The sequence below is a fragment of the Azolla caroliniana genome, unplaced genomic scaffold (genome assembly GCF_043228905.1).
Source record: "Azolla caroliniana isolate FFs.n. ecotype wild unplaced genomic scaffold, voAzoCaro1.0.p SCAF_1, whole genome shotgun sequence".
Lineage (NCBI taxonomy): Eukaryota > Viridiplantae > Streptophyta > Polypodiopsida > Salviniales > Salviniaceae > Azolla > Azolla caroliniana.
In genome coordinates this window covers 35,893,740-35,921,162 of record NW_028230436.1, presented here as the reverse complement: position 1 = coordinate 35,921,162, position 27,423 = coordinate 35,893,740, and the positions used below count along the sequence as shown (strand labels likewise).

General features: G+C 38.0%; 5 protein-coding genes and 1 long non-coding RNA gene across 9 annotated transcripts in view; 4 read left to right on the top strand and 2 right to left on the bottom strand.

The window, feature by feature from the left end:
* Positions 1–142: 142 nt before the first annotated feature.
* On the bottom strand, positions 143–7,266 carry LOC147870201 (chaperone protein dnaJ A7A, chloroplastic-like). Of its 3 annotated transcripts, none has more exons than XM_087337860.1 (8): positions 7,061–7,266; positions 6,166–6,298; positions 2,171–2,228; positions 2,006–2,048; positions 1,849–1,897; positions 1,599–1,679; positions 651–1,509; positions 143–571 (listed from the first exon to the last, which is right to left on the bottom strand). In XM_087337860.1, the coding sequence occupies exons 1-7, from the start codon at positions 7,171–7,173 to the stop codon at positions 652–654; spliced, it is 1,335 nt and encodes a 444-aa protein (XP_087193986.1). In that variant the 5' UTR covers positions 7,174–7,266; the 3' UTR covers positions 143–571; position 651. The 3 variants fall into 3 exon arrangements, with proteins under 3 accessions (XP_087193986.1, XP_087193994.1, XP_087193988.1); XM_087337868.1 differs by having other exon boundaries at positions 143–561; XM_087337862.1 differs by having other exon boundaries at positions 143–552.
* Positions 7,267–8,308: 1,042 nt separating this feature from the next.
* LOC147870200 (uncharacterized) lies at positions 8,309–15,318 on the top strand. Its single transcript, XM_087337794.1, has 14 exons — positions 8,309–8,597; positions 9,286–9,360; positions 9,476–9,583; positions 9,788–9,820; positions 9,906–9,995; positions 10,264–10,389; positions 10,473–10,613; positions 11,032–11,526; positions 11,655–11,801; positions 11,885–12,097; positions 13,534–13,809; positions 13,972–14,118; positions 14,279–14,557; positions 14,807–15,318. The coding sequence occupies exons 1-14, from the start codon at positions 8,316–8,318 to the stop codon at positions 15,008–15,010; spliced, it is 2,616 nt and encodes an 871-aa protein (XP_087193920.1). The 5' UTR covers positions 8,309–8,315; the 3' UTR covers positions 15,011–15,318.
* Positions 15,319–15,621: 303 nt separating this feature from the next.
* The window catches only part of LOC147870195 (methyltransferase), a 21,023-nt gene continuing 9,221 nt past the window's right edge, over positions 15,622–27,423 (top strand). Inside the window, exon 1 of the mRNA XM_087337814.1 lies at positions 15,622–15,635. The gene's annotated coding sequence lies outside the window, so the exon portion shown is untranslated. The remainder of the gene's footprint in view (positions 15,636–27,423) is intronic.
* Positions 17,855–20,773, top strand: LOC147870199 (uncharacterized). Of its 2 annotated transcripts, XM_087337878.1 has the most exons (6): positions 17,855–17,995; positions 18,138–18,320; positions 18,392–18,588; positions 19,393–19,543; positions 19,681–19,797; positions 20,263–20,773. In XM_087337878.1, the coding sequence occupies exons 3-6, from the start codon at positions 18,524–18,526 to the stop codon at positions 20,455–20,457; spliced, it is 528 nt and encodes a 175-aa protein (XP_087194004.1). In that variant the 5' UTR covers positions 17,855–17,995; positions 18,138–18,320; positions 18,392–18,523; the 3' UTR covers positions 20,458–20,773. The 2 variants fall into 2 exon arrangements, 1 of the variants encoding a protein (XP_087194004.1); XR_015531857.1 differs by lacking the exons at positions 19,681–19,797; positions 20,263–20,773 and having other exon boundaries at positions 18,138–18,588; positions 19,379–19,493.
* Positions 23,115–24,344, bottom strand: LOC147870198 (uncharacterized). The gene is made up of 2 exons (XR_015531858.1): positions 24,024–24,344; positions 23,115–23,327 (listed from the first exon to the last, which is right to left on the bottom strand). It is a non-coding gene; the product is annotated as an uncharacterized LOC147870198 (long non-coding RNA).
* Positions 25,770–27,145, top strand: LOC147870197 (prohibitin-1, mitochondrial-like). The gene is made up of 5 exons (XM_087329989.1): positions 25,770–25,949; positions 26,334–26,450; positions 26,532–26,702; positions 26,824–27,036; positions 27,083–27,145. Exons 1-5 carry the CDS (start codon positions 25,773–25,775, stop codon positions 27,143–27,145), a joined length of 741 nt encoding a protein of 246 aa, XP_087186115.1. The 5' UTR covers positions 25,770–25,772.

The following is a 27,423-nucleotide window of genomic DNA, read 5'->3' as shown; positions in this document are numbered from 1 at the left end:
CCAAACGAAGTGGAAAAGAAAAATTTGCATGAATGCATTGCTCAAATTCTCCTCTTGATTAAAACTCACAATTTTACAGACATGAATTTACGTCAAGAATGGAAATAGCTGGAGCTCACTTCTGCCAACATAAGCAAAAATATAGAGAAACAAACTTGTCATAAATATAGAAAACATAAATGTATTTTCTAATACAAAAGGGGTGCTCCCGTATGATATCAAGCAGACCATGGAAAAAAATAGTAATAATGGCTCCATGTTCAGAAACTCACAGTAACACCTGACCTAAACTCCTTACAAAAAACACAAACCCACCAGCCATAGGAATACCACATGGGCAAATAACTAAATACCCAAGAAAACCTATATGATACACTCTGGCACCCTTTTCCTCTATTTCTAGATGCTTGCTGATAATAAAAATTTTCTTGATTGCATCAGACTCACGGGAATGCGTGAAATAATACAATAAATTAGCTTTGGTATGAGAACTTTAGTATTATATAGTGGCAACCCCTTTTTCAATCATAAATGGAACAAATTTTGATGAAGCTTTATGTCCTGCAAAGAGCTGAAAATAATACGTTAGCTTTTTAATAGCGTTTGTAGCAAAATCATGGAGTGAACATGAAAGAAAAATAGGCAGATACCTTATCTTGCATTTGCATTTGCATTTGTAGTTTTAACTTTCTTCAAGTCTGCCAATTGGTCTATAAGTTTCCTTTCTTCATTACTTAAATATTTCGGGATTTCCACCTCGACACGAACTAGCTGATCACCACGAAGACTAGGCTTTCCAAGCAAAGGCACACCTTTTTTAGACATTACAAGAGTTGTTCCTGGTTGGGTCCCAGCAGGAATTTTCAGCTCTGTGTCACCATCCACAGTGGGTACCTTCTTAGAAGTCCCCAAGATAGCATCGAGATAGGAAACTCTGCACGTTGTTAGGATGTTATTCCCATCCCGGTTCAGCTTTGGGTCGGGCTGAACAGAAATGGAGACATAGAGGTCGCCAGGAGGGCCACCCCTTTTACCAGCATTACCTTCTGACCGCACCCTGAGGCGACTACCAGAGTCCACACCGGCAGGAACTTTGAGACTTATGGTCTTCTTTTTTCGTTCACGTCCATCACCTCGACATGTTGAGCATGGAGTTGATACCTCCCCTGAACCACCACAGGCGGGGCATGTGCTGATCTGGCGGAAATCACCGAGAGGTGTGCGTGCCGTGGTCACCACCTGCCCTTGCCCACCACATTTAGTACAAGTTTTCGGTGATGTGCCCGGTTTCACACCTGAACCATCACAAGTACCACAGGTTTCTAACCTTGACACATCAATCTCTTTTGTCGTACCGAAGCATGCCTCTAAGAAGCCAATTCGTAACTCATACAGTTCATCTGCACCCTGAACAGGGCGGTTTCTTGCCGATCGCCCACCCATGCCACCCATACCTCCACCCATACCCCCAAAGAATGTTTCAAAGAGATCAAAGGGATTGGAGTAGCCCTGTCAAAACAAGAAATATGATTCCAAGTACATTATTTTGTAGGAAAAAGAAATAAAAAACCAAGTCAACATAATAAATTGCTTCTTACTGCTCCACCGGCACCAGCACCTTTCAAACCAGCCTCTCCATATTGGTCATATATTGGACGTTTCTCATCATCAGACAATACCTGTTTTAAAATGTACAATAAAGAGCATATCAAATAATGAGGTAGCAAAATAGGTTACATAAATCAACTACAAAGAAAAAGGGTCATAAACCGCACTGCGAGCGATGAAGGGAACTAAATCTGTCATTAGAAAACAGCACACTCATAATCTTCACACTTCATAATGTACCTCATAAGCATTGCTGATTTCCTTGAACTTTGCCTCCGCTTCTGGCTCCCTGCATCATAGCATACCAAACATTAGAAAAAGTAACAATAGGGAAAATTCTTCAGAATATATGTTCAACTTTCAAGTGAAGCATGTCATTTTAAGGTCGAGGACAGACTTGTTCACATCTGGATGATACTGCCTTGCTAATTTTCTGTAAGCTGCACAATTTCAATGAAACGCAATGTTTAAGAATGTACAAAAAAGAGATAGATTCTGGCACAGTCATATCAAATGAAATTGATCAGGTTGAAAACTCGAAAAAATAAAAAAGGTTATTTACCAGTCTTGATATCTGACTTACTGGCACTCTTAGATACTCCCAATACACTGTAGTAGTCCTATAAAAGCACAAACGACAGAGTTTCAAATGGAGACAAGCAAATAAAATGACTTGGGATCCAAGTTCAACCTTTCTCTCTCTCTCTCTCTCTCTCTCTCTCTCTCTCTCTCTAAAGGGGAAACGTGTTGAGAGTTATGGTGACTTAACTCTTCACGACTTGTCTATGCATTTGGCCTCACCACATCACTTTTCTTTGGCTCATGCCGGAGGATGTGCGGTTTGGTGGGGGTGGATGTCGTGGTGTGGCGTGTGTAGTGTGAGAAAAAGCGAGGTTCCACGCACATCTCATGAAATAATGTATAAATAGAAATAATAATAATAATAATAAGTAACTTGTAGTAGCTTAGTGGTTTGAGTCTCTCTTCCTACAAATCAAGGAGTATTTTGCTCCCCTTCCATTTTTGTGATAAGGAAAAAAAACCATGTAATGTTCAAATAAGCTCCTCTTTCCTCTATAAGAGAGGAGGGATAGGGCTTATTTGGGGGTCACCCATTTTGTCTTAGGGGTGTACCACTAGGGTTTAATCTTCTTTTCCTTTTTCCTTCTTCTTTTCCTTCTAGGGTTAGGGTTCGAGAGCTTCTTCTTTTCTCCTCAACATACTAGAGGATTTAGGATTTTACGGTTTGAGAATTTTGCTTCGAGTATTCTACTTCTTACTCGAGATATTTTAGGGCTTGGATTCCTTCCACAATGGCTTCTTCGGCATCTCGGTGGTAGTCAACTCGGTACCCAGTGGCGTAAGGGAGGTTGTAGTGGCACGAGAGCTACTCCGAATCGAGGCAACATAGCCGTCAGAAGTAGTCAGCCTCGGAGCCCACTAGACTCGCCTTCGCCGGTTTATTTTAGCCCCTTCGGTTGATTTATAACCGATTATTGTATTAACCACCGAAATCGTGGTGTCAAGCCTAACAATTGTAAAAAATAAAAACAAAAACCCTAATTTATATCAAAACTGATGTATATTTCCCCATGTCTTTGTCTTAATCTCCCACTTCCTCACCCCTTGTGTCTCCCTGGTCCAAGACCCAAGCGGTCCCGTTCGAGCGAAACACGCACGCAAAACTTGGTGACATTGGTGAACTTGACATGAAAGAGCAGTAGGGGAGGACAAAGACAGATGAAGAAGAGATTATGTCAAAGATGATGGTTGATTTCTTGCGGGCAAGGCACAACGAAGGAAAGAAAACAAAGGTTGACAAAGTTAAGAAACAAACGCCCTACAGCCTCCTCCTTGAGACGGGATCGCTTCCCATTGAGATCATGGCCATGGAGAAGTCCCTCAAAAAAGACGCATGCTTAAGGTTCAAAAAACTCCCTCACATCAACTTCCTAGAATTGCATGGGAAGCAAGCAAAAAGATTCAAAAGACGCATAAAAGCAAAATTTTGTGTTCTGATTGGATGCAAGACACTTGCTTCATGATGCATCACTAGATTCCTCTATAAATGAGACACTTGCTAGAAAAATTTATAGAAAAATGGTTTGATAGATAAGATGCGAGACACTTTCTTCATGATGCATCACTAGATTCCTCTATAAATGAGGCCTTTTTGCAACGCCAATGTATCATGACATGGGACAAAGGTGGAGGCTCACGCTTCACACATTATACTACACATGTTAGAGCCCATCTCGTTATCTGCCATTTGAACCATTGCTTCCATGCAACTTAGTTCACCTGTACTGCGATGTGAGACAAGGCATTGGGGCACAAGTGATGACAGTGATCGGCTATGCACACTCCGCCCTAAACAAGTTCACGAGTCTGAGTATCACACTTTCATACAATGCTTTGCCTTTGATCATATTCGACCATGCTTTCCACATCTCTTCGACCGAGCCCAATCCTTGCACGAATTTATCACAACCACAATGTGCACTCTCAATTGCAACATTTATTGGTAAAGTTCTTGAACATCGAGAGACATTACTCACTTTCACACGTATCATGTGAAATGCAATATTTTTGAAGACGATAATATAATTTATCTCTCTCTCTCTCTCTCTCTATCTTTGTGGCTATTGGCTCCATGGTTTACATCATAGCATCAATGCCATAAAATTGAGAGACCACAAGACCAATCTTAGCGACAGGTTAGGCCCACCCCACAAATCGCAATCATTCTCTCACAGACGTTAAAAAGATATACCTCTCTCCGCTCCATAGTCACTTGTTAAAATGGAGTATGACTTTGTAAAAACCAATCAACCCATGATTATTCTTCAGTTTTACGTACCGTCCATTCTTGTTCAGCCTAAGATGATAGCCAATGAAGAGACTCCATGGAGCAATGGTAGAAGCGATTAGTAATCCCTTGTAAAAAAGGGGTACGATCCCGTAAATGCCATTGCTCTTTTATATACGTAAAGGACCCTACATCAATGTTAATACCGTGTGGCTGCTGCCACCTCAGATGATAGCCAATGAAGAGAGTCAATGGAACAATGGTAGAAGAGATTAGTAGTCCTTTGTAAAAAAGGGGTATGATCCCGTAAATGCCAATCAACCCATGATTGCTCTTTTATATACATAAAGGACATTACATCAATGTTAATACTGTGTGGTTGCTGCCACCTCAGATGATAGCCAATGAAGAGACTCAATGGAGCAATGGTAGAAGAGATTAGTAGTACCTTATAAAAAAGGGGTATGATCCCGTAAATGCCAATCAACCCATGATTGCTCTTTTATATACATAAAGGACCATACATCAATGCTAATACTTTGTGGCAGCTGCCACCTCAGATGATAGCCAATGAAGAGAACCAATGGAGCAATGGTAGAAGAGATTAGTAGTCCCTTGTAAAAAAGGGGTATGATCCCATAAATGCCAATCAACCCATGATTGCTCTTTTATATACATAAAGGACCCTAAATTAATGTTCATACTCTGTGGCTGCTGCCAAATAAATCCATCATCTCTCTTTAGTTTTATGTGCCTTCCATTCTTGTTCAGCCTTAGCTGATACCCATCAAAGAGACCCAATGGAGCAATTGTACAAGAGATTAGCAGTCACTTGCAAAAACAGAGTATGACCCCGGAAATGCCAAAGAACCCATGACTGCTCTTCCGTTTGTATATATAAGGGACTCTATATCAATGCTATATTCTGTAGCTGCTGCCAAACAAACCCTTCATTGGGCAGGCTGCATAATGATCATCATGACCCAAAAATGTCCACAACTCTCTGAGTTGGAGTCTCAACTACATCTTCGACCTCTTTCTCTCCCTCTCTCTTACACACATATACACCCTTATTTCTTGTTTCTAGTGAAGTTTTTTAACTGATTACAAAAGCTTACCATATGCATTTGTACTATTAGTGTTCTCTAAAAAGGCCTATGTTATAGTTGCAACACTTGGGTTGTAGAAAGGGAATGTATGCGGCCAATTTTCAATAGGAATCTGGGATCTTTCAGTTTACATACTCCTAAAGAGAAAAATATCATGGTTTCCAAACCTGAAAGTGAATTTGTAAATTGTTGATTTTAGAGAAATTGTATATAGATGCATTCTCTTGAGTAAGATAACGAACTCTAGTGAGATATACCCCAACCAGTAATGGACTTACTACGTTTGAACCCATGGCTATAGACCTTGACGTTATCCACTTAGTCAGACACCATTATTGGACATTATAAACTATCTACTCCTTTGCAAAAATAAGTGAAGATTTTGGACATGAAGAAAGTTACTTGCATGGGCAGATAAATGCCACTAAACAGATCAAGCACTGTAATCTCATGAGTAAATAAATCCATTCAGTTTAATATTATCCTGTAAAACTATGTGTACTACCATAAGTGCCATCAACATATACATGTTAACTAGCACATTCGCTTGGGAAATCGTGTGACAAAAATATGAGTTAAAAATTTCTGTCCAAAATAATGTCCTTTAATAGCATGATTCTAAATAGTGAGAAGACTTACCGCACCGGCCATCACATTTAGTCTCATACACCTCTGCTGTCTTTTCTTTGCAATAAACAGAACAGACCTCAGAGAGTTTGGTAAAACAAATTCACTGGACAAAGAATTCACTGTTTTCTCTCTTGTCCTGAAGCTGAATAAACAAGGATATACATCAGTTGAAATAACAATTCATGGAAACATATGAAATCAATGTCATACGTGTTTGCACCTGAGCTCAAATAACAAAGGAGAAAAAAAGGAACAAAAATGCGTGCAGAAACTCTGTTCTTTACGCATTGAAAGAATATAGGAAAGAGGAAGAACGCTAGTGTGTTTTTCTCAAAAGTTGGCACATTAGCTTCAAATTTCAATTTTGTTGAAGCACCACGTAACATATGACCAAAGCTCAAACATGAAAAGAAAACTGTTCTGAACGCATTTTGGCATTAATTATTGCTGGGGGAATCACATCAAGGGAGCAAATATTTTCGAACATTAGATGGTCATGACAAGCAGGAAAGCCTTTTCTCGTTCACATAAAGCTGTCAAAACTTATGTACCCCATGTGGAAGAACATCAAGGAAGCAATTATGTTCAAAAATTAGATGGTTCTCGTCCACACAAGGCTCTTGAAACCAACAAAATTTGACATTTCGCAAAGGAGTGTTCCCCATATCTACTAACTAACAAGGAAGGATATAACGAATGTCTCTCCAGAGAGCTAAAACTTCATCAAGAAAAAGGGAAAAGAAAAAGGAAAGCTTGAAGAAAGCGTGTTATTATCGATACACTTGGGCAATCAAATAAAAAAGGGCAATTTACTAGGAGGAAGAAGGAAGTTTCAGAACTAATGATATTATATAGCTTCCAGAAATCAAAGCTATGAAAGAAGACAGTAAGAAGAAGACATTACCTGTATTGGGCACCACTGTAAGAGGAGACAGGGTTCGCGACGCAATCAGAGGGGATGGAAGCTTTTGGGAATCCACAGAACAAGGGCCGAGAGCTCGTGATGGCCATGGCCATTGTGTGTGTGTGTGTGTGTGTGTGAATGTGCGAGCGAGCGGAGAAGCTTTAGCGAACGCCAGCCACGAATTCTGCTCTGCTAGGGTTTTTATAATGCCATGGATTACCAGTGCCACCACCACCAGTTTTCCAAAATGACCAGAATACCCTCCTCCGCATTTTCGAAGATGCCCTCACGTTTTGTGTGTGTCTTGCCTTCTTCCGTGAGAAAAGAAAGAAGCTTTTGGGACCTGGAACAAAGAAACTCGTAGTCTGTATGTAGAGCAAGCACTTTGTCTATTGTGATTGCCTTCTTCCCCTCTCTAGCGCCTTCCGGAATTGCCCTCATGCCCACGTCTCTTTCTTTGCGTGGAGAGGAGAGGAGCATTCGTGAACATTGCTCGTGAATCATCCATCCTTTGCTATGTCTTTTTTTGTTGTGACAGTTTGCCCTCTGATTTCCCAAAATTATCAAAACACACTTGTGGATGTGTCGATGTGTGTCAAGACGCCTTTGGTGTATGTTGAGCATGAATCGTCCTCTGCTACGGGGTTTCTATTTTGTCATAGCTTATGCTCTCACTTTTCCAAATTTATTACAATGTCCCAAATCCTCCTCTCGTAAACCTTTTCAAGCACAATTGATGACCCTCGTATTTTTCCCAAATGATCAAAATGCATTTGCAATTCCGTGCAAAAAGGAGTTGCTTTGTCTTCCTGATTGCTATGTTGGCATGGAAACAAGCACTTGCTCTCATGATTTAATCACTTGTTTCGTTTGGGAGACATCATAAATGTGGGAGATGTAGCTCGGACTCAATCTTAGTGGTTATTGGATTTATATCGGAAGTGCAATATTTGTCATGCGTTCCACCCGATAATAATATATATGGGTCTATTTGTGGTGGTGAAAAACATGTATCTCAAGTCTCCGTGACACAAGAATCAAGCAGGCAAAAGGTTATATTTATTGTTCAAGGAGGCAGATGATATACATGCATACAATGCACCTTTGAAGATTTGGGTATTTACGAGACTACCCTCCCCCCCTGTCGTCGGCGTTGAAAAGGGCATTCTGGTAATTCTTGGAAAATTCTGGGTCCCCGTCTTCTTCTTCTTCTTCTTCTTCAGATGCGAGTCATAGACCTTGCACTACTACGCCCATGGACGACGAGAACAACGAAGAGGAGGAGCAGCAGACAAGGAAGGCTATGACGCTTCGCAAGTATGGAGGATTTCTCCGTCTTCTTCTTTCCAACAGCAATTTCATGCAGACGATCACCTCTACTGTCTGGTACGGGGGAAATGGTGGTATACAGGATCAGAATCAGGAACTTCCACAGCATCAGCATCTGCTCATCTTCTTCTCCATCTTCTTCGCCTACTTCCTTCTCGTCCAAACTTGGATCAGCCCTTTGCTCCTCGCCGCATTCATCTCATTCCAGGTCAAATCCACATTGTCTTCCTCTTGATGCAACATTTAGTTCCCTTTTTTGTGGGCTGATTCCCAAGGATTTAAATTGGAGCTAGTATATCTTTCTGGTCAACATTGCATACATCATACCTCCTAATAAACCTCAAGTACATATATATTTTCTTCGGTTTGTTTTCTTCTCAGTCTTGTGGGGTTTCAAGCATAAAAATCATTGTGACATGGAGGTTATTGTTGAAAATACTCCACAGCTAATAAGACATTTCCTCCTGACGAGAAATGTAGACATTATATATTGATGCCAATGTAAGAAATTAAACATGAAAGAATCAGATGAAATGAGAAGTTATGTGAATAGTGAAATGTGATTGATGTGTACAACTTTCTCTTTTTTGTGTACTCCATGATGCACAAGCTTGTGTCCTCCGTATTCAAAAGACTGTCATAAGGTTTTGTCATCAATTTAAAACATTGACCATTGTCATGCCAAGCTACCAAACTATATTTGTTCACAAGGTTTTGTGATGGATTTAAAACATTGTCTGTGGTCGTGCCAAACTCAATAATGTATTTGTTGAAGAATTGTCGATGTTTACTTGATCTATATGTGGTATGTAACAAGTCATCATGAAATATGACCTTGCATTATTGTGAAATAGTTTAGGGTTTACAAATCTTAAATAACTTCATGCCTGTTGCAGTATCGGAGATATAAATATGATACTACGCTTCAGGATCTAAACGACAAGTGGAAACGGCATATTCTATACACATCAGTATGATTTATGTTCCATCTTTTACATGCATTTAGTGACATGCAATGATACAATCTAGAGAAGCTGCAACATTGTTAAAAGATTTCAGTTTTGAGGTCAATTGTCTTATTTGCAGACAAGAACACCTTTGGAACCGTGTGAATGGATGAATAGGTTGATGGCTAATATGTGGTCTGGTTACATGGAGCCGAAACTATCAAACATGTTTTCTGCAATGATGACGGTCAATTTCAGACAATCTTTGATTTGAATTGTCTCTTTCTCCATATCTGCCCAAGTCTAAGCTACACACAGCCACACACACACACACACTCACTCTCACTCTCTCTCTCTCTTTAAATTTTATCCCGAGAGTTCTCAATGGAAATTCTCAATGCTTTGAATATTAGATTTGTTGAATAATACCTATTTCTATTGTAATATGCAGAAGAGGTTTAAGGAGAAGAAGCCACACATATTTGTATGTACAATTACCTGCTCATTTGACAATGCTTTTCTTAAGGAAAATAAATTTTTTATTACAACTTGCAAACTGCCCTTTGCAGCGAAGCATTGAACTCAAAGAATTCTTTCTTGGCACATGTCCTCCTAGTTTGGGGTTGCAAAGGGTATATTGGTCTACTGAATCTGATAAGGTAAAAATATGCTACTTTTGGTAGTTTTTTGCAATTCGTTTTTTTTACATGCCTATGGAGGAAATAAAACCTCCGTTCCACCTAGGGAATTTTCTTTGCATGCATGAAATTCTATATGGTCACATTTCTGCCGACACTCATAAAATGAAGAAGTTTGTTTTTATAGTCTGGATTATTATGTATCACACCATATTTATTTTGCAGCTGAATGCTGTGCAATAGTATTTTCCATTGACAGAAATTCTGATGTCATTGACATGAATTAAAGGAAATTTTGCAAATGCGCTTTGAATGGGATACAATGGATATGAAGATTCTCTTAGCAGCAAAACTGGCAGGCCCATTCGGGGGCATGGCTCGTTTCGTTATCAACAATCTTCATATCAAGGGTGATGTATGCTCTGCCATTCATTCTCTCTCTCTCTCTCTCTCCTACTTTATTATGAAAAAATATAAAGCAATGACATGAAACTACAGCTTCGGATTGTACCAATCCTTGATGGTCAAGCATTTGTTTATTCCTTTACAAATTCTCCTGAGGTTCGAATTGGTCTGGCATTTGGAGGTGGAGGACAATCTCTCCCAGCGACAGAACTTCCTCTGCTTGCATCTTGGCTGGTAAGGTTTTCATACCCTCATGTATAGAGAATACTTGACTTTGGTTACAAATAAAGTACTCAGTTGTTATTGCTACAAATTTCATTTTTCTTTGTTCATAAGAAAACACGTGACCGACACAAAAGGGACACATGTCTCCTTCATGAAGTACTCTGCTAAAAAATAGATTTATGTTTCCATCCATTGATCAATTTATACTTGGTTTATTGATCAAAGAGAAGAGTTTGAATAAGGCTAGAAGCTTGACTCTGTCATGAGCACATGCTTCCCTATATATGATGCATCTTCTAGATCAAAATTTTGGGGATTAATACAATATTGATATCAAAATACTAACTTTGTCTTAATATGAGCTAATTGTCATTTTCATACTTAGTGAATCTTGTAAAGATACTCTTTTTTTTATCTTTGTAATCAGGAAAAGTTGTTTCTAGAAACAATGACACGGACTATGGTTGAACCTCAAAGGATGTGCTTCCCTCTTGCAGCTGTGAGCATGAAAAAGCATGCTACTGGTGGAGTAATCTGTGTATCAGTTGTATCAGCAGAAAACATGTATTTTGTTGGAAGTGGACGGACACAATCTGACAGAAAGTTAAATATAAGTTCGACTGGGAGTTCTCATGGAAGAATAAATACAAATGGATCTGGTCATGGAGGTTCAAAAGCATATACAAATGGATCTGGGAGCCCTGAAACAGGTTCTGTGACCAGACAATTGAATACATATGTCGATGTTAATTTAGAAGGTTTGACTAGGAGCACGCAGGCCATGAAACATTCGGGCTCACCAAAATGGAATGAAACATTTCATATGGTCTTACATGAGAATGTAGGAACGATCCGTTTCAATATATATCAGCAGCTCTCGAGCAATGTGAAGTATGACTATTTTGGCACTTGTGAAGTGAAGGTGAGCCAGTATCTTATAGATAGTTTGTGTTCTTGACTATTTCTACCATTGCCTTTCAATGAAAAAACATCAAATAATAATTGGGTTCATTAAGATATTATATTTCTGATCACTTCCTTGATCTGCAGGTGAGATATGTAGATGATGGATCAACTATATTTTGGGCTTCTGGTGAAAATAACCAGGTACTTGCTGATCGTGCTGAGGGTTGTGGGAAGGAAATCGCAATGGAGATGCCCATCAATGTAACCACTAATGGATTTTCTGAATCAAAGGTACTTAAACAGTGTTAAGTCCTTTGTGCAAATTAAAACAGCATTCTCATAAACATTATTGCTCGACTACATTTTTGACACAGCTATCAATTAAGCTTCGGATGAAAGAATGGGAATTCAAGAATGGATCAAGGACTGTAGGTGATTCAACCTCATTAAGCTCCTTGCAATCATTCCCTAGCTATGGAACATCCACAGGGAGAATCTTAAGAATCACAGTTGTAGAAGGTAGAAATCTTGCTGCAAAAGACAGGAATGGAAAAAGTGATCCTTATGTACGGCTACGCTATGGGAAGGTGTTAAGTCCCTTTTATGATTTTTTTTCTAATAAAAATGCCAATAGCATGCTCATAGACATGTGCATGGTAAACGATTAAGTAGTCTTATTCATTAGAATGGATGTTAAGATTATTGCATATGCCAAATTTATCAATTTGGAGGTTTTGATGCTCTTTTTATAAGTGGAATATCTGATCATTATGAAGATTCAGTCAAAGGGAGAGCAGTATCAAGAGTTAGTGAGAGAGAAGAGGGGAGGAATGGATGGTGTGTGAACAATGCAGAATAATAGTGATAGAATATTGGATGGAGATGGAAAATCATTGTTTATGACTGAGACAAGAGCTTTGAAGATGTAGTTGCCCATCATGACATTGTCACTGCCAGATACCTCCTTGTGTCGCTTTTTTCATGTGACTTATAATACATGTGGCTCTGGGAGTGGATGGTGTATGTCAATCCTATACACACCATTGGATCCATACACCATTGGATCCATATGATAAAGTACTCTTTATAGAACTGCAGTCTAGTTGAGGAGGTATGTCAAGGATTATTAGGTGTGCAGCTATCAACTTTGATAGTCATGCAGGGTGGTTAGATGAAGGTCGTGGTACTGTAGGAATCCAACTGTTGCCAGAAAAAACCAGAAGCACACCTTACGTTTCTCATTTTTTGTGCTGGCAAAATTGAGAGAAAGGTTTCCTTTCCAAAAACCCAAATTTTAGGTTTGATTAAAACCCAAAAAAGATTTGCTTCATCCTGGGAAAGGTACTTTGGTTCATCAATCAAAAGTAGGCGATAATCTTGGAATTATATCCCACCTCAACAGGACATGGAATGTGGTTGAAGGTTGAAGCTTTCTCTGACAGGAAAAAGGAGAGCTATTTACTGAAAATACTCACATCCAATGCAGATACATTACTAGAATACTCGATTTGGTGCTGCTAAATTGGAATGCATCTTTTACATTCTGAAACCTAAGTTTCCACACCAGGTATTTCTTCTGGATGGGGTATTGTGATCATCACTTGGTCCAACCAAAAGGGTCAATAAATGCTTTGCACACAATTGTGATCAGAGTCTAAATCTGAAGGCTTATTAAAGAGAAAGTTGAGGTATGAATATGACAGTAGATGACTAATAGTTTTTGGAATAAATATGGATAGATTCAGTTTTGACCTATAGAATTAAACTCCTCGCACGTTACAGAATATGGAGGGCATTCTTATATGGTAGAATAGAATTGACTATGAACCTGAGCTTCCTGTGATTTTTAGCTAGATAAATGTTTTGGCTTGAGTAGCATTGAATTCTTCAAAACTTCTCTGGATATCGACTTAATTTTGATTTTATAGTTTGTTTCTGGTTTAGTAAGCTACCAAGTTTAAAAACATCCATCTTAAGTTTACTTGTTTCAATTGATTCCCCTGTTTTCCTGTAATACTTGCAGTTAGACCGCAAAACCAAGGTCATAAAAGGGGACCTGAATCCAGTCTGGGAGGAGCGTTTTGAATTTCCTGAGATACAAAATGAGCGATTACGGTTGAATTGCTATGATTCTGATTATTTAAATGATGAGAATCTAGGAAGTGCACGAGTTAGCATGGTGGGTCTGGAAGATGGAGTTCGAAAGGATGTTTGGGTGCCTCTTGAAAAGATCAATACAGGAGAAATAAGGCTGATTATAGAAACAACCGACCTTGAAACAGATGTAGAAAATTTACAGGCATGTTTTTCACTCTTCCCTTATTTGTTAAAGAAAAAAGAAAGTTTTATATTATGTTTTGTGTGTTTAATCTCTACTGCTTGACACTAACAACATATGGTTTAGTTACTCAGGACCAAGATTGGTTGATTTATACTGTTGGTACTTCTTTTGTGTGTACAGAATGATTCAACTGGGGAACATGCTCATAAGGAGCGTGTCCTGATGGTAACACTCGTAGAGGCTCGTGATTTGATTGCAGCAGATTTGCGTGGCACCAGTGATCCATTTGTCAGTCTTCATTACGGGGGTGAGAGGCAAACAACACGGGTAAATAGTGAAGACAAGAAAAAATTCTTCATTCTCAATTCTTAATTGAGAATTTGTTTGGTGCAAATTAACTGTTATTTCAATAATGTTAATGACAGCTCAGTTTATACCATATATACTTTTACAAGGTTTCTATGGTGTTTTTTATGATTTAAAATAGATTATTCAGAGAACATTACATCCTCAATGGCATGAAACATTCAAGTTCATTGATACTGGTGAACCGTTGGTGCTTAATGTTAAGGACCATAATGACCTCTTGCCAGATAAACTTATTGGGAATTGCAAGGTGGAGTATAACAGGTTACCACCGAACAAGATGGATGATAAATGGATTCCATTGCAAGGTGTAAAGAAGGGAGAGATCCATGTGCAGATTACAAATCTACGACCTTCGATTCAAAATCCTGATACGAAGCTTGTCAAAGAATCTAGAATGGTACAAAGAGGACTGAACTTGACGCTAGTGCTGGCTTTATTTAAAATAAAGGCATAAAATTGAAATTGTTATTGTTCTACATCATATGCCATTTATGTTTTAGATGCTTTATTGAATGACAGATGCAACTGCCCTTGTTCTAATTTGGGAAATGCAAATTATAGTATTTACATAATTGCTGGCAACATTCTTGCAATAGACAAATTTCTTATTGTATGCCTAAATAATGTGTATATTTGTTTACTCCAGATAAAAGATCTACTGAGAGAGGTGCGCAACATGGCTGCCACCACTGCAGACACCCATACAATATGCAAAAGGATTGAAAAGATTGAAATGTTGGAGCAAGAGAAGGCTTGCCATTTGTCGCGATTGCTCAAGGAGAAAGAGATGCTTCTCCAGAAGGTTAATGAGCTTGGAGAAGCTATGAAAGAGATTGAAAATCAAACATAGAATTTGTGTATTGTGTATGATATTCTAAATTTCTATATATATTTTAGCTTGGGTTTTTACTATGTACCAAATGAACAATCTTGCCTTGCAATCCGAGGTGAGAAGAAGTAAAAAGGTATAACATTGTTTAAGATACCTTCTTAATGTAGGTTAAAAATCATCCATTTTGGGTATGTACAGAGAAGATCCATAAGATCAATCTGTTTTTGATCCTACTTATACTGCATATTTCATTATATATGCGAATGGATAACTGTGGATCAAGATCATTGTATTAGATATTTCTTCCACTCATTACTGTTGCCAAATCCTGTGCGGCCCAGCACATCAGTTGGAAAGTCATCACAAGTAATAATTTAAAATTCCCATCCAAAGCATATTTTCTCCACAAAACAATGGAAGAAAGGTGAAGCAGCCTAGCGAAATACATATCTTGATGCTGAAACCTTTGTGATTTATAGCTTATCTAGAACGGCTAGGCTTTGTGATTGGATAAAAGAAATGCACTCAAATGTTTATGATGCTTTTGATCAGATTCTCCTCATGAAGCCTCTTTTATCAAACCATTCAATGATGAGAACAAGTATTTTGATGAAATGTTTATAAATCTTACCCTACCTTGAACCAATTGACTTTGTGATTGTGATATATGAGAGTCCATTCATTGAGCTTTTAGAGGGAAAAGTCTAGAAATTATAAGCATTTATGAAAATTGCTCACTTGATCAAAGTAGTCAAAGTAAAAATTGAGAACATAAAACCCAAAGTAAAAACTGTCATTGTTTGGGTCATATGATTGTCGTCCTTGAGCAGGCGTAACAGACCAAAATCCCCCAGCATTGCCTCAAATTCAGAGGTGAGCAGCACGTTCGTGGCCTTCACATTGCTGTGCACCGCACCTGCCGAATGCAGATGGTTCAGGGCTTCTGCCACTCCCTTCAGGATCTGCACCCTAATCTTGCTTGTCAACATGGTGGAGTTGCCCTTCCCGAATAAGTGGTCCGCCAGGCTTCCATTGCTCATGAATTGGTACACCAGCATGGCCTCCCCTCTCTCGTAGCACCATCCCTTGAGGTTCACCAGGCATGGATGCTCCATGCATGTTGATCATCTTGATCTCTGAGAAGAATTCGTCGCTCTTCCTCAGCCCCTCCTTGTTCAACCTCTTCACGGCCACTTCGCACATCGATTCGCCTGCTTGTACACAATGCCGAACCCCTCGTCACTATTTGGGGGAGAAACATTAAATAGGTGAAGCCCGTGAATCTAGGGCTTGGACGGCCCTGAACTCGTCTCGGAAATCGTAGACGATCGGGGCCGTCCAATATTTTAGATGTAGGGAAAAACAAAAGAAGATAGATAAAAGTTAAAAATAGAAAAAAAAGGAGAGAGAGAGGGAGAGAGAATGTAACTTTTCGAGGGAAAGTTTGAATCTCGTTTCTCTCTCTCTCTCTCTCTCTGCGTGCTCTCTTCTGCGCAGCATTTTCTCTCTCCGTTTCATCTCTGCGTGCTCTCTCGCTCTCTCCGTCTCTCGTGGGTGGAACAACAGCAAAGGATGCGACTTTCTGAAGTGCTCGCAAGTGGGTAAAAAACCAGGTATTTTGGTGTTTTTATCTTTACCTTTTGGTATAGCCATAGCCATAGCTATATATATTTTTTCAGATACAAAGATCAAACACTTGGAATAAAAGATTTGAAGCTTAGATTACATATCTACGTAGATCTATAGAATGAGTTATCTCTTTATCTCCTAGATGACATGTTTGGTGGATTTAGAATCCCTTTTGGGAACTTGCTGAAACTGACACATGTGATCCCATACATGAATGTTGGGTTGATGTTTTTTCCCTCTTGCCTATAATTGTAGGATTAAATTAACCACGGTGTGTCCAATAGGAAATTGACCCTTCATCATATCTGTCGAGTCCACATGATTTCTTGCTCCTGAAATTTCTGATCCCGGCCATGGCGGCTTGATTCTCTTCCCTTTCTATATTAAGTGCATTATGTTCTGTGTCTTATATGAATCTTTTACATCTCTTCCCTTTCTTTTGTAATTTTTTACATTTTTTCTAAATTAAAAATTTCTGTTTTCTGATATAAGTCAAATCATATTCCTTCTTTTGGTATCAACTTCTTCCTGAACCCCAGTCTAACTATGCTGAAACGTCCCTTCTCTGATGATGATGGACCCTATTTAGATAACGAAGAAGAAGAAGAAGAAGAAGAAGAAGAAGAAGAAGAAGAAGAAGATGATGATGATGATGATGAAGATGAAGATGATGAGGAACAAGCTAAAGCCAAGAAGGCTATTAGGCACAAAGTTTTTGTAAAACACTTTCCTGACCTCAAAGAGATGGTGAAGAAGACATTTGGGGACAATAAGACTAACTTAATTGCAGATAAAGAAGAGAGATCATGTGCAATATGCCCGAACATCCAATGGTTCAAAGGGTGGAAAGCTCTCCAAGCTCATGCTGAGACCTTCAAGAAGCGGAAGGTTCATCATCATTGAGGCTATGCAGATGCAATAAAAGAAGCTCTCCAAGCTAATGTAATCTCACGGGATGGAGCTGATGCTCATATTGGCACTCGCACAGTGTCGTTAAACATTGAAGCTGCAAAGAATAGATTGATAGTATGGCCGCCTATCCTTGCTATTCAGTGCAAGGACAAGAATGTCAATATTTCCAATATTGCCCCGAGTTTCCTTTCGGATTTTTGGAAAGAATTTCCGAATACACAAACAGCAAAGTTTCATTGTGTCTCGAGTTGGGAAGGCCTCCTTGAGTTTGAGGCAGATTATTTTGACTTTTTGGATGCTGAATTTGTAAGGAACAATTACCGGCGTTTTCCTTATCCCATTCATATGGCTCTTATGATCCCATCAACAATGAAGGAAATTGATCCACAAAGAGTGTTGATCGATTGGAAAGAAGAGAGCTACCATGAGAAAGTAAGAGAGCCCCAGAGGAAGGCCAAAGAGGTGATTTTCTGCTTGATTACTGTCAGAATGATTTTTCTTGTCTCAATCATTTACTCAAATGATGTTAATTGTGCAATGGTGATGGTTCCATTGACTCTTGTTTGAATCTAGTTTGTAAGAAAATACAGTTCTGTCCTTGTAGGCACACGACCATGAGCAACCGCAACTCAAAGAAATGCAGATCAAAGTTGAGATCTTGACTGAAGATGAGGAGCGGTTCAATTTGAAGAAATCTCATTTTGACAGACTCGTCTCCAGTACGCAATCTGAGATTGAGGAGCGAAAACTGAGGAAAGAACAGATAGCAAGAGATTATGAGAATAAAGTAAAGTCTTTGATGCCCTTTTATAAATGTTTTATGAATTTAAACCAAAATTTACTTCTTTTTTTCGCCAGATGTGTAGCTTGGAAGAGACATTTCAGAGGGACATACAAATTTCCAAGGCAACGAGCACTGCCTGAATCAAGAAATTACAACAACAGTTAGAAGAGAGCGAGAATCAATGGGACGAAGTGCAGATTGCACGCATGCTTGAGATCAAAAACTTGCAAAAACAATTCCAGAAATTGACGAATGATAGAAGACAAGAAGAGTATGAACTTTGATTTTTAGAATGCAACATTTTACTAGTGGGATGAATACACATATACCCATGCATATGCATATGGACACGTGTTTTTTGTTTTGTAATACTTCTATATATGTTGGAACATAGTAAGATGGTAGATATAGATAGATATTTTTTTGATGTCCATGGTAGACCAAATTTGATATATGATACGGGGCCTAGCACATGAAGATGATCGAACTTGGATTCTCTCAATTTTATTACTTCTAAGCTACAGTTTGAACCACCAAACTGACAGCCATAGAGATTGCTGGAATAAAAAACTGGATAGCGTATATGTGCTATTAATTAGACTGACCATTGTTGGAAACAACCTTAAACTTATAATGAACCTGCTCACTCACCAAAGCACTTATACAAAGAATATGTGCATCACTTTTACCCGGAGGATGGAATACCTGGTCAGAGGTTTGGAAAAAACTTTTGGTGGTTTGGACAGATTCTGTGTGGCCTATCAAGCAATGCTTATTTCTTCCAATGGACAAGGTTTTCCATCTGGATGACCTGCAATTGTAAGGTGTTGGTCAAGACCGATCCAATCCCTGTTTAACTGTCTGCAACTTAAAGACATTCCACTTCAAACTTACATTCTTTATTTTGAAGTGCCTTTAAGAACTTTGGTGTTTACTTGACACTTTTGTACATATCTCATTGTTATTTTGTGGGATTAAGGCCTGACCATAATCAATATTGTCCATATGCATATGTCATACTCATATCTCTCTGCATACAACATGTTGGTAATTGGTTATAGAATGTGATCAACAGGGCTCAAGAGGCTTTGCGAAAGGAGCTTCAAGTTATTGAGAAAATAAAATTGTTTAAGGAAACTATAGAGAACTGTGTGGCCGAGTGCAACAAAAGGGCACATGAACAGGAGTCAGAGTTGCAGGAGATACAACATCGTGAGACGATGCAGGTAACCAAAGAGAAGTACTTTGTACTTTGTTGTTGAGAAGTAAAGGCTTATTTTTGGGTCAATTACATTTTTGAAATCTTATCATATGTTATTACATTTTTGAAATCTTAAATGACCTTTAATAGTGCTTTTTTCAGCTTTTGGAGGAGGCTGAGAATGAGAAACAGAAGTTGCTGGAAGAACTGCTAGTGAAGCAAGAGAATTTGAAGAGGCCCAAGGAAGAGGCACCCACAAACCAAAATCTTGAACAAAAGGTTTGTTGAATTATAATATTTTATGTCTATCTGTGTGTGCCTTTTATTTTTATTTTTGTTATTTTTTTCACATTCAAAGTGCCTCTCGTTTTATTTATTTATTTGCCAAAATGTCGCACATTTTTGCTTCACTAATTAAATAACGACTAAATGACCCATACCTTGTTGGCTATTTACTGGTATACCTTGAAGTTTTGAGACTTCACTGGAATACCTCTTAACATAGATAAACGCCCCAGATCTTAGATATTGTGGTATGTTTTGCCCTTTCTTTTTTGTTTCCTCGTAAGTTGGGAGTTTTGAAATGCCATTTGTGGCAGCACTGGGGAGTTGAACATCCAATCTCTGCCATGACCCAAATCACTTATTCTAGATGAAGCTGTCTTTTCTCCATTGGTATATATATGCATATACGTGCACATATATGAAACCTAATATTTGATATTTAATTGCCATAAATCACAGGTAGAACGTGTTGAATGCGCAATGTGCTGGGATGAACTAACTGAAGAAAATCGTGCGCTCTTGCATCCATGTGGTTATGCATGCTTATGCCTTGGTTGTGCCTTGTTGCTATTCAAGGGCACACGTTTATGTCCAATATGCCGGGCAGATATAAAAAAGGTACCAGTGTTGCTACCCAAGAAGATTTACATGTAATCAGAACTAGTTTTAGCCAATATCATGCACAAAGTTGGTTATTTGTGAATGTCTGGAGCCAATCAAGTATATGTATATATAAAAAACTATTGTTCTATGCTGGTGTTACATATTGGAATATGTTAAATTTTGTTTGGTGCTCTTGATTGCCCTTCTGTAAACAGAGAGAAACATATAACCACTGAATGCGATGTATTTTACTAGTTAAACATTGTTGGCTTCCACTGATTTTATCACCTAGGTTTTGGTCCTCAATATAGTAGATCCTAGCTGTATGATATGAGAAACCATATTTATTTTTGATTAGTTCGCTTTTTTAGTCCAATTTTTTTCATTTTACCATTGAAAATATGGTAGTTGGATATTAAATTTTTGCTGCGTTTCTCATACTGAAGCTCATGTGTGCTTATGTAGCCTGATGAAGTTGATCAAACTCTTTTTATCAATACAGTGATTGGTCTTATGTGCTGAAGACTCTTCATAACCTATTAACCTGTATGTCTAAATATATACATTTGAAATCTTTTAACATTAAATGGGTGACAATATGGCATGCATAAATGTGTGCACGCACAACATTGTCTATCATATAAATATGGTGTCAGAAAAATGGCTCTTAAACTTAAATATCTACATTTTGTCAAGCTATACCACTGTTCTTAAGAGGCAGAATTCAACACTGCTTCGTTCTGCTTAAGTGCATAGTCTTATTGTGTGGACGAAACAAAGGACAAGTTAAAAGGGTTATACATATTAATTGGCAATATTTCAGATTGGTATATGATTCTCAACTTCTCAGACTGTGTCCAATTGAAAACATTAAATGGTTTTGAAACTAAAACGGAATCAAACTTGAATTATGAAACCTTTAAACCTTGAAATGTTTATACTGAAACCTTAAAAAATAACCTGTTTTGAAGGAGTTTTAAGCTCAAACTAAACAGTTATAGAGTTTTGGAAACTGTTAAACCATTCAATGGGCTCCTGAGAAAGGTTTGTTGTTTTAAAACTTGAGAAATAACTCGGAAGAATTGTTAGGGTTCAAAGTAAAACTTCACGATATTATTATATTGCATCATTTATGAAGTTAATTCATATTTTTAATAAATACTTCAAATTTCAGGTAATTGTCAAGTCATTTAGTCATGAAGTTGATGGCTCTAGTTGAACCAAAATGAATCCTCAAGCCAAATGAAACCCGAACCAAGCCGCTTATAAGTTTCTAAAGTTGACCCCGATTGATTAAGTGGTTAAGTTGTTCAATCGTGGTACATTGTTGTTGAATCCTTGCTATATGAATTATAAAAATTGTTGTGGTGTTTAGGGAAAAAAGGAGCAAAACTCAAGGGTTTTGAGAGTCTTTCACCCTTATACATAAGGGACAATGTCTATTGTGGGTTGCCAACTACTTTTATGTTTTTAAATGGTGTTGCGTAAAGGTAGGCTCCTATAACAATTTTGGGTTCACACTTGGGCATCATAGAATGGGAAGAATGGAAGCCTAGAATTCCTTAATTTATTGAAATGCATAGCTGCCTTCAAAGGTCTCAACAAAAACATTTTGAGGCAACTTATACATGATGTATGATCCATGCAAGAATCACCAATGAGTTGCTTATAATACTCAAAGCATCAAACCTTGAAAGGTTGTTGAAGAATTGTTCTGAAGCACCCTAAGCACGACAAGACAACAACATACAATAACCCACATAAATATGCATCCATTTATTGAGCTTTCCACTCTAACGTGTAATTATCTTTACTCTCCACAATAGTTTATTTATGTTCCCTAATTGCATCATTAGCATTTTTATCTAACATACCCTTGATGGAGCTAGATGTTCTACAATCAGTACATTGAAGTTATTTAAGTATTTTTTGTGACATTGACAGTCTATAGGTATATTAGCTTCAAATGTCCAACTTCATTGAGTTTATCAACCCACTTGCTATGCTATCATTAATGCATGTAGCATATATCTTGTCAATGCTCTCTCAACATATCTGTTTTCTTGAGGCTAAGACAACCTATATTTTCTTGTATTGTGAAGTCAATCATCCAGTTCATAAACTTTGCACCCTACTCATCTTGACTAGATTTCAAACAATTTCTTAATGAAATTTCATCATGGCCATTACAGCTACTTGGTTGTACCATATTAGGTATATTCATTGATATGGCCCTAATTGCTTTTCATCTACAATTAGTTTTTTAAAATTTTGACCTTCAAATAAACTTCACAATAGTTAATTTTTAAGGTCGCCATCATCATATTTGCAACACCAACGGCACAATATATGATCAACATCATTATTGAGAACCATTCCGAGATAATTCAAATATAAATGGGTTGGGAGTTCATCATACAAGAATATTGCTGAATATGTCCCAAAACTACTGACGCTTCAAATATTTTGTGTCAAATACCTAAAATCTACTCTTTGTACAGGATATTTACTTGTTCATCCATCTCATGTGAATACTAAAGCATGAAAAGAGAGCACTTGAGTTTCACCTTCATTCATAATTCTCTCAAAAAAGAATGCCCCAACAAAACCAGTATGCCCCCCGATTCAATTCAATTCATGAATGAATATTAAAAATAAGAGTTCAGTCTTATACATGACAATTATCTAATAAACCTAATTTCTCTAACTATTATAATATCCTCACCACGTTCTTCGTTGCTATTGGAATTTACATTGCAGAACATTAGAAGTCTGAAGGCCCAAAAAGTTTTCCAAATCATTTTCTGAAGTCATAAAAAGGAAATTACATGTGTTAAATTTGATAAGAGAAAAGAATAATGTCATGTCTTCCAATACCTCGATCATAGAACTAGTTTGTCAACGATTTCTGCAGCAAACCTGTAACAATACATGGTATTAAAGATCTAACCAATACTCATATCTCTATAATCCATGTATAGTCTACTATATCCAACTTATTTGGTAGCTACTCCTTTGATGATGCAATCACAAACCCAAATTAGAGTTCTTGAATCTTGATCACTCATCCTTTTCATTGTTATCGAGATACACGACACAGATTTACATAGATGCATTTGAGGTAGGTTCGATATTAATGTCCCTATATCTCTGATATAAACGAAACCAAACAATATGAGAAGGCATAACAAAAGAGAGCAGGGAAAGAACACTAGCATTTCTTCCTATCTAGAAACTCTTTCCTGAATCTCTTTTAGATCTATGTATATATTGCTCACTTCACGATTTCAACTATACTCCGAGGTAATAATCACAACCCCAGTCAATGTACAAGGGTTTTCCATTATGGTTCTGAGATTGATGTGGCCTTATCACGCACATAAACAAAATCCTTAAGGTTTCAAGAGCTGATGGGCCCAAATATCTGTCACATAAACATCATAAGAGTTTTCAGTAGGATTCAAGATTGAACCTACCCAATTCACTTCACTAAGTAAGAGTTTTCCTTATAGATGCATTAGGGTAAGGTTTCAACACCCACAAGTGGGCCCTTATCTCTCACAGGAAAAGAAAAACAAGAAGACATAATGTAAAGAAAGACAAATTCCTGTGTACAGAGTCATTCTCTCTTGGATCTCCTCTGCTTGGTACTATTTGAGGACGGTGATGGAGATGTTGAAGAAGATGGTGATGAAGACCGGGCTTCGAATTCCCTCTGTATTTTTGCCGCATGCCACCGAGAGACCAAGTAGAGGGCGAGGACGCAGAGGGCAGCCTGATTAGCGCTGAGAACTCTCAAATAAGCCAACAACCCTGGTATGACTGCAAAAGGAAGGAGCCATAGCTGCTTCAGGGCGGGGTTGGAAGCCATAGCTCGATAGCTTCTCTCTCTGTTTCTGTCTCTGTCTCGATAGCCAAGTCAACTACAATCGAATGCTGCAGTCTGCAGACATTATCTTTGGGTTCTATCGATACGTATACGAACGAATGCGTATACGTATATGTATACGAATATGTATATATATATATATATATATAAAATAGGGAAAAGTACCAGGATACCCTTGGAAGTTCGTCTATTTACCAGAATGCCCCTGGAAGTTTCAAATTTACCAAACTACCCCCCCTATGTCCAAAATATTACACTTTATAAAGATTGCCACGACGAAGAAAGCCGAAGGCCGGACGGAAGCACACAAAGACGAAGAAAGCCAAAGCGGATGTCGGACACCTCACACTTAAGCTTGAGGGGGCGTGTTGAGAGATCAAGCTCAACTTAGTTTAGTTATTTCGTCAATCATGTAACTTCGTAGTTACCTAGATAGAATCTAGTTAGAAGTGTCGACTATAATGCCTTAAATAGGACCTTGTACTTAAGTGGGATATTCTAGATCTTCCACTCCTAAGTACATTTAATATAGGACTTACACATTAGTACCTATATTCTACTCACACATGTGCACCTTTGCACATGAGATGTATATATACCTCATTGTGGGTATTTTTGTATTTTTGATGATGATGATAATGCTAATTTAATATACTTACTCATCCCCCATCTTGTGTTATTCATAAGTGTATCTCTCTCTCTCTCTCTCTCTTCTACTCACACACATATCACATAATCTTCCGCTTAACTTAATCACATAATTAGGTATTAATTAACCATACTTATTTAATCACCTAATTCTTAACACCCTTAAACATCGTCGTGTCATTCTAATCCTCACACAACATTGAAGTATTTTTTTCCCAAAATTGTGTTAACTATACTTAACCGTGTTACATTTAACCTGTGTTTTGAGTGTTCTCAACTATCTTTCATTACGTGACAAAGTAATACTTTACATCAAATTGTTTAATCATGCATGTCAAAGGTGCATGCTACATCAGTTACATGTTGTCGACGGATTGGCCATAGTCTCTAATATATAAATTGGCTTGTTAGTCATATGACCAAAGCCCAGGTCTAACCCGTGGCCAAGTGATGATCAACTCAACATACATGTGGTAGTGTAGAGGGGTAAGTTAATCTTCACTTAATGCCACTAAGTTGAATATATATCTATTCTCACTTAAGAGCCCCATGAGCTTACAATCATTGGTGTAACTTGTAAAGCATGCTCTGATAATTTGTGTTATAATATACATACATACATTCTTTATTTCCTCTATGATCTTTGTGCTGTTGTTTATTTGTTCAAGATCCTATTTCCCTTGATTTAATTAAATAAGATCATCAACCGCGGACACCATGCAATGTCAAGAACCCTAAAACACAGACACAGACACAGACACAGAGATTCTGAGACACAGGGCCGCACTTTACAGTTAAAGGAATACATACATATAGGTAGAGGGGCAAGATGAATCTGAATGACATGCTAAGGGGCAGGTTACCAAACGCAGGCCCTCTATGGAGCGTAGCCAAGGCGGCTGCGTTGGGCGGCCTGGCTCTCTACGCCACCACACACAGTTTGTACAACGTGGAGGGAGGCCACCGCGCCATCATATTCAATCGAATTGAAGGCATACGAGATCGGGTCCGTCCTCCGATCCCTATATCTATCTATCTATCTATCTATCTATCTATCATCTTTTTCGTCCTTTTATCCATCGTTGTTTCTCCTATTTACTTGTATGTAGAGGATGTTGACGGACATTTTCCCCCTTTCTGTGATTTCTCATTTATTTTTGTACACTTACTTTTTTAATCGCATGCAAATTTGATTGCTTCCATGCATGGCTTTACGATGCACATTGTAAACCCTAAACCCTTCCATATATGAGACATGCATACATTTCTGTAAGGTTTTATTTGATCAAATTGTTCAATTTTGGTAAGGTCATTGACTGACCATTTCATGACATGTGATTCCTTGATTACCTGATCATTTCTTGAAATTTAATTGCTGTGTAATGTGTAGGTGTATACAGAGGGAACCCATCTGATGATTCCATGGTTCGATAGACCTATAATATATGATGTCAGGGCGAGACCCCATGTAGTTGAAAGCACTTCAGGAAGTAGGGACCTTCAAATGGTAACTTTAACATCACTTTCTCTTGCATTAACATAAGTCTTGAATATTTTACTGCACATGCTACTTGTATCCGATTTGTAGGTCAAGATTGGGCTTCGAGTCTTGACCCGACCAATGGCCGATGCGTTACCAACAATCTACAGAAGTCTGGGGACAAATTTCAATGAAAGAGTTTTGCCTTCTATAATACATGAAACTCTGAAGGCAGTTGTAGCTCAATATAATGCAAGCCAACTGATTACCCAGCGAGAGGTAAAATGATGTGACAATATGCTCCTGTTTTATACCGCTCTTCCGATTCATATTTTGGTGATATATTTCTCACTTCTGAAATTGTTCAATTTTTTCGCTTTGTGATTCTTTGAACTACCAGGCTGTAAGTAGGGAGATTAGAAGAGTTTTAATGGAGCGTGCTGCTAATTTTAACATAGCTCTAGATGATGTTTCTATTATAAATCTCACCTTTGGGAGAGAGTTCACTGCTGCGATTGAAGCTAAACAAGTAGCTGCTCAAGAAGCAGAGCGAGCCAAATTTGTCGTTGAAAAAGCTGAACAAGACAAAAAAAGCGCAATTGTTCGAGCCCAGGTAATCTTCTGTGTCCATTATTTTTCATTTAATTAGATTCTTTTAGGAATATTATCCCAGTAAAAGGTATAATTGCCGTTTGCAAGGGAAATACGCAAACAGTATTTAGAATTCTAGGCCAACGTAGCATAGAATTGGCAAAAGATATTAAATCATCTTTCACTTAGAATTTGGTAAGTTAATGTTCCAATAATATGTGTTGAAATTCTAGTTCCACATTATTACTGCAACCATGGAAAAAGTATTAATGCACATAGTAAATTTCTAGCAATTCTCATTCCATAAAAGGGAAAAAGGGTATTGTTTCCAACAATTTTGATTGGTTGAGGCTTCTGAGGCGTTCTAAACTTTAGTCGCATATACCATAAAATCACGATTTTCAGATGT

Bases quoted from the DNA above. Each gene is read 5' to 3' on its own strand.
- LOC147870199 (XM_087337878.1), top strand. From the start codon at position 18,524: ATGCTTGAGATCAAAAACTTGCAAAAACAATTCCAGAAATTGACGAAT. The intron at 18,589-19,392 runs GTATGAACTTTG...TGTGATCAACAG, and splicing joins AATGATAGAAGACAAGAAGA to GGCTCAAGAGGCTTTGCGAA. The intron at 19,798-20,262 runs GTTTGTTGAATT...CATAAATCACAG, and splicing joins ACCAAAATCTTGAACAAAAG to GTAGAACGTGTTGAATGCGC.
- LOC147870200 (XM_087337794.1), top strand. From the start codon at position 8,316: ATGGACGACGAGAACAACGAAGAGGAGGAGCAGCAGACAAGGAAGGCT. The intron at 9,584-9,787 runs GTCAATTTCAGA...TGTAATATGCAG, and splicing joins TGTTTTCTGCAATGATGACG to AAGAGGTTTAAGGAGAAGAA. The intron at 11,527-11,654 runs GTGAGCCAGTAT...CTTGATCTGCAG, and splicing joins TTGGCACTTGTGAAGTGAAG to GTGAGATATGTAGATGATGG.
- LOC147870201 (XM_087337860.1), bottom strand. From the start codon at position 7,173: ATGGCCATGGCCATCACGAGCTCTCGGCCCTTGTTCTGTGGATTCCCA. The intron at 2,229-6,165 runs GTAAGTCTTCTC...GTGCTTTTATAG, and splicing joins TAAATGTGATGGCCGGTGCG to GACTACTACAGTGTATTGGG. The intron at 1,898-2,005 runs GTCTGTCCTCGA...GCTATGATGCAG, and splicing joins TATCATCCAGATGTGAACAA to GGAGCCAGAAGCGGAGGCAA.
- LOC147870197 (XM_087329989.1), top strand. From the start codon at position 25,773: ATGAATCTGAATGACATGCTAAGGGGCAGGTTACCAAACGCAGGCCCT. The intron at 26,703-26,823 runs GTAAAATGATGT...TTGAACTACCAG, and splicing joins AACTGATTACCCAGCGAGAG to GCTGTAAGTAGGGAGATTAG. The intron at 27,037-27,082 runs GTAATCTTCTGT...AGATTCTTTTAG, and splicing joins GCGCAATTGTTCGAGCCCAG to GAATATTATCCCAGTAAAAG.